This window comes from Lemur catta, chromosome 10 (genome assembly GCF_020740605.2).
Source record: "Lemur catta isolate mLemCat1 chromosome 10, mLemCat1.pri, whole genome shotgun sequence".
NCBI lineage: Eukaryota > Metazoa > Chordata > Mammalia > Primates > Lemuridae > Lemur > Lemur catta.
The window spans coordinates 36,981,228-36,989,653 of record NC_059137.1 but is presented as its reverse complement, the minus strand read 5'-3'; the positions used below and the strand labels follow the sequence as shown (position 1 = coordinate 36,989,653).

At 48.2% G+C, this 8,426-nt stretch overlaps 1 protein-coding gene across 1 annotated transcript; it reads right to left on the bottom strand.

Annotated features, from left to right (window-relative positions):
* Positions 1–1,070: 1,070 nt before the first annotated feature.
* On the bottom strand, positions 1,071–7,369 carry LOC123646182 (protein FAM205A-like). Its single transcript, XM_045562916.1, has 4 exons — positions 7,223–7,369; positions 6,490–6,535; positions 5,898–5,958; positions 1,071–4,892 (listed from the first exon to the last, which is right to left on the bottom strand). The coding sequence occupies exons 1-4, from the start codon at positions 7,367–7,369 to the stop codon at positions 1,088–1,090; spliced, it is 4,059 nt and encodes a 1,352-aa protein (XP_045418872.1). The 3' UTR covers positions 1,071–1,087.
* Positions 7,370–8,426: the final 1,057 nt, after the last annotated feature.

The following is an 8,426-nucleotide window of genomic DNA, read 5'->3' as shown; positions in this document are numbered from 1 at the left end:
TATCTTACAAGTAACACAACTGGAGATAAGACAGAATCAGACAGTGTTCCATCTACCCAGGGACATCTACATAATTGATGTTTCCTTCACTCCCTTATTTTATGTAAAATTTAGGTTTCTTGGGCCTCACAATAACTTAACCACTACCTCATCAGTGCCTCTGCCCCCCCATCTTTTTCCTCATCTGTATGCCTTTAAAATGCAGAAGTTTCCAACCTCCCCTTTGGAAAAAACAGCCACAGCTTGTCTGCAGTTCGTGTTTTTCCCAGACGTGTTCATAAAACCTTGGCTTAATAAAGCTACAGTGATTGAGGTTTTTGCCTCAGTCATTTATATGAGTTGACACTTAACAGGCTCACATATATTTACAAAATCCTATATGTTTGTGTTTCTTTCCCAGAAACCTCAATGATTAACTCTCTGCCCTTCACACTAGGGCAAGCAGAACCAAGCTCAGAGTTTACGCCTTCCCTCCCCTAAAGCACTTGAGCATTGGGTTTGCCTCTTGGCTCTAGGCTCATTTTAACACCAAGCAAACTGGCTTTTCTCTAAGGAATGTGTCACCTTTTGTCAGACCTCCAACTACATGCTCCCCTCCCTACCTTTTCCTGGGGTAGGGCACAAGTCCCTCTCCATTTCCTACTGTGGCATTCATTTCAGGCAGCTGAAAGGCAGTGGAGATGATAAACAAAAAACAGGGTTACAGCAGGTGCCCAGATGGGTTCTCCAGAAAGATATTCCCAGTATAAACGAGGAGCAGACAGGGGAGAGTCTATCATCTGGATTTGACATCTGTCATATTAGCTGTGCAGTTTTGATACACACAAAAGGACCTCCTCAAAGAGAGAGCACTGTGGCACTCCTCTAAGTCGCCCCATTTGAATTGTGAGTTAAAGCCCATTCTCTAGACAGGAAAGACTTTTTAGCCGCCCGCATGCCTTTTCTTAACACAATACAGCAGAGACAAGGAGCAGGCAGACAACTCTTTGCTTAGACATATAGAGTGTATTTCAGGAGGTGGTCTGCCCCACCTGCACATTTATGGAAATGACAACAGTCTTCTTAAAGGGATGCAGTGGTTGGGAGCCTACAAGCTCTCTTTCATTGCCCTGGGTGTTCTCCTCGAGCAGACCTCAGTGTTTCTGAGGTGAGGGTTGGGAGCTAAGGCGGATGGCCCTGGTTGGGTGGCACAAGCCCCTCGAGGACAGTGCCGAGGGCAGTGGCGGGGGTGGCCCAGGACTGAGGCAGAGCCAGGATGTCTGGAGCGAAGCCTGAGATTATTGCCTGGGGAATGTGGACCACCTAAGAAGGCCGGGCCCACTGGCTTCTCAGTGCGGGGAGATCGGGCCTTGGAGTGTCCTGTTGGCTTCTCTGTCTTAGTTCTCCCCACAGGGCTTTTGGCTGGAGCCAGGCTCTTTTCAGCATTTTCTTTCCTGGTTTTGGCCACTTTCTCAGCTGTAGAGAACATGGATTCCTCATGTCCTTTGCCTTTCGTCTTGGGGCTAATACGGTGTAGAAAGGATTTAATTTTATTTCCCAAGCTAGACTCTGGAAGGCTGGGCCTCTTGTGAGTATGCAAAACCTGACCTTGTAAAGTTTGGCCCTGAAAAGGCTTACCCTGAATTAGTTGGCTCAGGAAAGGCCAGCCCTGGGAATCCTGGGGCACCACAGCCTGGGTGTTCTCAGGAATCATTGCTGGTTTGAGGGTGACATTTAGCTTGGTTTGACTGTCTTGCAGGGCATTTTCAGATGCTTTCCCCCCAGGGACTCGTGGAGGTAAGTCTGGGAGCTTAGGCTGAGGGTGATGCTGGGGGCTGTGTGGACAGGGCTCAGCAAGATGGAAGCTATCACTCTGCCTCCAGGAGCCTTGGGATATCTTGTTCAGAAGCATCTCTGCTGGCCTCTGGTCTTCAACAGGGTGTCTGTCTTCTCTGCTTGAGGAGAGACTAAACCCTGCATCGCCTTCTCCATGGTCCCCAGCTGCTTTGGGTTTCACTGGGTCTTCTATCTTTTCTGCCAGCTTGGGGACTTGGGCTGAGTCCTTGCACTTGTCAGGGCTTTGGGCCTCAGGGCTCCGGGGTTCTTCCAGGCCGGTGTTGTTCACGCTGGCCTCCACCTGAACACAAAGCACCTGGGCCTCTGTCATGTCCGCACTGGGCTGTGGGTTCTTGGACACCCAGTGGGCAGAATCCTGGGGCACTGCTTTGGAACTAAGTTGCTTGTGGTTCTGCTGCACTGTCTTCAACTCAATGGCCAGCTGTTCTTTAACGTGGATGCAGTCTAGATCGGGGGCACGCGGAGTGTCTGGTGGGATGGGAAGTTCCTGGAGCAATGTTCCTCCTCGGTTGTTCACACACCCAAGAGAGTCCTGTGTGGATGTGTCCTCTGGGACCACTGCAGTTTGTTGCATGGACTCCCTCGCCCTTATGGGAATTCCCAATTGTATCTCTAGGACCTTTTTTCTGAGGTGGAAATTTAGTTTGGACAAGACATATGTCTTGAACGTGAGGGGGCTAGCAGGATGTGCCTGGCTGTCTTGAGACTCTGTCTTCATTATACCTTCCACTTGTGCTGCAGGCTGGAACTCTTCTGCAACATCTGCCCAAGTCCCATTGTTGTCTTGAAAGCATGGCCCAAGACTTGAACACTCTTCTTCAAATGAGATCATCTCAGTCAGAGGCTCTGCTGGGACTTCAATAGGCTCAGGTACCATGTCTGTGATGACAGGTTGGCTAGTGACAGCCGGGGTCATGGCTCTGGAAAGAGCCACATAATAGAGTGCAGGGAGCCCTGACAGGAAGGCCAGATACTTGTGCCGTAAAGTTGTCTCCAGTTTCTCCTTGGCTCCCTCGGACAGGGCTCGGGGCAGCTTGGAGTGTTCAGTGACAGTCCCTGGTAAGGCCTGTTGCTGCTGATCAAGGGCCTTTGGCATCCAGGGCATAACTTTGTGATGTAGGTCAGGGTCACTTGCTGGCCGCAGCTCCAGGGGTTGGCTTTCTGGAATGCAGGGAGTTACCTTCAGGCCCCCAGGAATTCTGCTGCCCCAGGAGCTATGTACACAGGCAGGGACCTTGCCCTGGTGGATCTGTCCACATTTGGAGTCAATGTGGCTCTGCAATATTGCCTTGACCTGGGCGAACAAGTGTGGCATGGGGATGGAGGCTGGGGCCATGATGGGTGAGAACACAGCTCTATTCCCGTTGGCCTCCAGGGCTGTAGGCTGGGGGATGCTCACACTGGCTAGCGCTGTGCTGCTCCAGGACAAAGTCTGCTGGTCAGCGGAGGAAAGGAGCAACTGGATGGACCGCTGGATCTTCTGGGGCAGGCCCCAGCGATGGTGAATCAGCTGCTTCTGGAGGTGGAATTCCAGCAGCCTGCGGGCATGCTCTGGGAAGAAGAGTAGTTCCCTGGTGAGGACTGAGACAGGCTTCCCCGGCCTGGAAGTTTTTGTAGTCTCAGGAGCCTGGGCTTTGTCACGGGGCTCATGTTGCGTGGGGCTCTGGGCATGCTGAGGTCTCTGGAAGACAGCTGGCAAGCCCCACTGAAGCTGGAGCTGCCTCTGCAGCAGGTGCCACTCCAAGTCTTCACACTCAGCCAGAGTCAAAAATGGGATGTTGATCTGAGCTCCTTGCTGGTCAGATGGAGACACCCAATTTGGGGAAGGTGGAGAAGAGGGTGGGGCTGACAGGGGTGGACTTTTAGGTAGCAGGGGGTGGAACGGGAGGTCCTTGAAGAGGAAAGGGCCCTTCAAGGGGGGCTTGGACATGTTCCCCTTCTTGGAGAGGCCTTGGGAGCCCAAGAAAGTGGCAACCAGGGACTCACTGTGCAGAGAAGGGAGGCCACAGAATAACTGGCTGTATTTCTCCTGCAGATGGCTCCCTGAGTCATTCGCCTCTCCCCCAGGCAGTGGATAGAGGCCACTTAGGACTTTAAGGGCTGGAGAGGGCAAGGCTAGAGCCATAGGGTTTGGGATTTGCTGAAAGTACTTTCTTTCTTCTGGGTTCATCATGGGCCATTCAGAAACCCAGAAGGTCTGGATGGGCTGGCCGGCCATACATGAACACCAGGTCTTATGGGAAATGGACTCAGATCTATGAACAGAGACCTGAGAAGTATTATTCAGGATGACAGCAACTGGTTGGTCATCTTCAGGCTGGTAATACAACGGTGGGTTTGGCATAAGCTGCCTCATGGACTCTTCTACACGTCTGGGGAGCCCCCATCTCTGGAAATGCATCCACTTTTTTACATGTACCTCAAGAAGTCTCAGGACTGCAGGACTGAAGAATGGCAGGTGGGCAGGGAGGACTATATTCAAGGCCATAGGATGTGTCATATTAGTGATCTCTGGGTTCAGGGACAGCAAAGCGAGTTGGGAGTTAAAGTGATACTGGCATTCATTCCCCTGGACAAAGTTGGGGTTGCTCTGCATCATCTCCTGCTGATTCACTGGGACCCCAGGCTCCTGGAGTCTTGAGGAAGGCATAGTCTCTGGGCCCCTAAGCATACCTGACACTTGAAATTCCTGCCCAAGCTGGAAGTGGTCAGCCCAGTAATCTTGGACTCTGACTACATTAGTTGACCAGGCATCTGATTGGGTTAAAGGTTTCTGATCCTTTAGTTGTGTCAGTTTTGGGTTTACAGATGCTAGTGAAGTCTCTTTGCTATGCCAAGAATGATGTTCGTGATTTGGTTCAAAAGACACTCTAGACATGGACAACGTTTCTAGATGAGAAGAACTCTGTGATGGGCCAGATATATTGGGGGAGAACTGATTGTTCTCACCCGCCAGCAATTCCTGAACCTCCAGAGCCACAGCATTGCAGGTGTTGCAGCAGGGATCTGCACACAGGAGCTGACGCACACTTTCTTCCTGAGGTAGCCAGGCCTGGCTGGGAAGGGAAACATGGAAACCACTTATGATGGAGCGACATCTGCTTTCTTGGAAGAATGTGGACTGGAGTTGGTGCTACCCTTCCCTAGTCCTGCAAGTCCTGGGGCCTGCACCCCCTGGATGTCTACACCCCCTGCTTTTTTTCCTACGAAAATGCCATTTGGCAAGATGTAGGGGTAGGCTGGGGTGAGTGTCTAGGGCTTGTTGGATAAGGTCTCAAAAAACCCAATGGAGGGCATGTTCCTCAAGAGGACTGGAACCTGGGGCCAGTTCTCTGTTGAACCTGAGAAACTGAACTAGGAGAAAGAAATCAGGCAAATGTGGCACTACCAGGAACAACACAAGGTAGAACCTGGATCAGTTGCATTTGAAGCTAAGGAACCTGAAGGCTGGGATTCAGTACATCCAAACTATGGTAAATGAAGTCCTTGTGAGACCACTGCATTCTGAGGAATATAGGATATTACTGTAACTATTCCCAACATCTCTTGGGAATCAATCCTGTTCTGTAAAAATCTCAAGAGGATAAGATGATAGGCTCCTGTCTAAGGACTATCCCAGGAACTGGCCTCCCTGAAGACAGAACTAGAAGAGGTAGCATCATCAGGGTCTAGCAAGATCAGTAGAATCTGCCCATAAAAGGGTATAGCTGTAAAGAGAATATGACAATCATGACTTCATGCAAAATCCATTCTCTTGACTGGATAACTTGTCTCATAGTTGAATGAAACTCCATTTTGTGACTTTTATGAAATTATTCGCTAGTGAAATTCTTTATTCTAGAACTACTGTGACCCTAATCCAAAGCAGAATTGTGTGACTCTTCCCTCCTGAGATGTCTGGTCTGACCCCCCTACCCTAGCAACCCTCTTAACCAGTGAAGCAGCCTCCACTGTTTATGACTCCCCCACCCAGCCATTATCCTCATCCCTGCCCCAGGCCAAGCTGAGAAATCATCACAGTCCAGGCTGATGTTAGGGGAATGCAAAGAGCAAGAGATCACCTTTTCATGACAGAGAGCAGCTCCCAGGGCTTCTCAGCTTCTTCTTTGGAAATTCTCCTTGCTAAGGAACCAAGAGACAGTGTTATCTGGCATTGGAGCATTTCTGAGGTATCTATAGGAAGCTTGAGGCCTTTGACTCTCAGCAAGAGGGCACTGAAAACTCCACTGTCAATGCTCTAAGGCACTTTTTGGTACAATATAATCATTTATGACTTATTCTCCTATACCTATTCTCAATTGCTCCTCACATGTTCTGAGTGAGAGAAAATCAGCAGATGTCCATTTTATGGTGAACAAGACTGACAGATGAAATGACTTCTATGGGGTTGTAAAACTAGTAAATGACACAGTTAGGGATATCTGCCCTACTTCCTCAATCTCTTATTCCCATGCGAATAATGTAGGGAATTTTGGAACATTCCCAAGTGGTGATTTCCAACCCACAGGAGTCTATGAAAGTTGTCAGTCCAGGGAATCAGAACCTTCAGTGGCTAGAGCACCTGGCTCTTGACATCAGGGGTCATGGAGGGACAGGATCCCTGGGAAACTCACCCACAGTGGAAAATACTCAGAGGAGAGATTGGGACTTTACCTCTTGATGCTGCATCTCTAGCCCTTTGCCTGACTTGTCGGTGACACTAAAAGACAAAAAACATTAGAATGTGAAGCTGCAACACCATTTTCTTTTTCATGTCCAAAATGAGAAAGAAATTCATATACATTTCCCTCTCCCTTTCTATATATCTGTTTGTATTTTGTACACCCTCCTGTATTTCCTTTACCACACTCCATCTTTTTTTACCCCAACATTTCCCTTTTCTACTTATTTCTGGTTCACTTTGAGGCTTCTCCAAACTTTGTATCTCCCATCTAACTCCCAGAGGAGAAGTTCTGCTGGACACTGAGGATGAAACAGGACAAAGAATGGTACAGATTAAAGAGTATATGGTTCTAATTGTCAAAGACTTCAGCTTACAAATGCCTTCATGAAACACCAACAGAAAAATCTACCACATTTTGAGGTCTTCTGTATTCCAGTGAGGTAGATCCCATATCATCAATGTTTCTATTCAAGCTAAATAGAGAGGTTCTTGGCTTTTTGATTAAAAAAAAATAGAAAGGCCTTGGTAGGCCTTTCCTACAGGGAAGGCCTAGTAAGAAATTACTTGTAGGCTCTGAGAAGAAAAAGTCTATATAAAAGTAACTGAAGATATGGTATAAATATTGGCAGGGAGAGTCAGTGGGGTCATAAGAAAGGACCCTGGAGCTTAAAAGCTTCTCATCTGAGACTTAATTAGTTCAGTTGTGGTCATATGTTTCCCTACCCGGCAGCAGCTCCTTTTAGGTTCCAACTTTAATCCACAGTCACTCCTTTTCACTTGCCAGATAATTAGGATAATGATGAAGATTAAGCCATAGATATATAAGGTATATATATCTGTGTCCCACAGAACAAAAGTAGTTCTCAACATGGTTGAAACCTCATTAGCATGAGGAGACCAACCATCTCTATATCTAGGCGTTCCGGGTCCTGGTGCCTAATGACTCCCAACACTAGGCCTTGTCATGTCTGCCTCACAGAGGATGGAACCAGGCCACCGGACTGCATCACAAAGCCCTCTTGTATCATAAGGCATGTGCAGTATGGAGACTTCTGTGGTGATCAGTTTATAGATGAGGGTATCTGGTTATCCATAAAGGTTGCAGATCCTGGGACTAAATGTGCCAAACTCATAAGCAGCGTCTATTTCCTACTTTCTTTTCACCCCCCACCTCCTCCACTAGCATGATGGCTCAGCTGTCTCCTTCACAACTGTGTGGTCACCCACTCTCAGAAAACTGAGTGCTTTGGCACACAGGGCACCTTATGTTCTAGAAAGGGTTGTTGGGACAGGGGAACCTCCACCGACTTCCCCACTTATTCTGGAAGTAGACCTGAGAAGCACACAGGAGTTTAGGGAGGGCAGAGTCTGGTTATGGCTTAAAAATGGAGAGCTTTGATGTTATAGGCAATGTATGATCAGAAATCAGAAGTACAGGAAGGGAACCATGGCTTACGTGTCAGGGAAAGGCAACGGTGGCAATATCTACCCAGTCTGTGTGGCCTCAAGTTTTCAGACGAGTTGAAAGAGATTGTAAACACTGCCCATGGAGGCACATTAATGTGGCTCACTTCTGGAGCTCTGCCCAAGGCTTGGTTTTGTCTCTGCCTATGTTACAGCATTCTTCCTGCTCAGAGAGATGAATGCCTGTAGAAATAGGGTTAGTGGCCAGTTCCAACTATGGGTCAGAAACTAGTTGCTGCTTGTGGTTGGATCTACTCATCTCTGGATGTATTCTGTTTGCCTGTAAGATTTTTATTTGTTTGTTTTACTTGGATTTTGGAAACCAGGCAGGGGTTTTTCATTTCAGCCTTAGCACTCATCACTCCTATACTCTGCCCATTAATTTACACATTTATGTTACCTGCTTGACCTCCCTGGATGTTGTGATATTTCTCTAATACCTCATGATTTCTGAATATCCTTG

What these genes read in the sequence shown, in the direction of transcription:
- LOC123646182 (XM_045562916.1), bottom strand. Translation starts at nt 7,369, where the DNA reads ATGTTGAGAACTACTTTTGTTCTGTGGGACACAGATATATATACCTTA. An exon ending in CTAAAAGGAGCTGCTGCCGG is followed by an intron (nt 6,536 to 7,222) that starts GTAGGGAAACAT and finishes TTTGTCTTTTAG; the next exon opens with TGTCACCGACAAGTCAGGCA. An exon ending in TAGAGATGCAGCATCAAGAG is followed by an intron (nt 5,959 to 6,489) that starts GTAAAGTCCCAA and finishes TTGGTTCCTTAG; the next exon opens with CAAGGAGAATTTCCAAAGAA.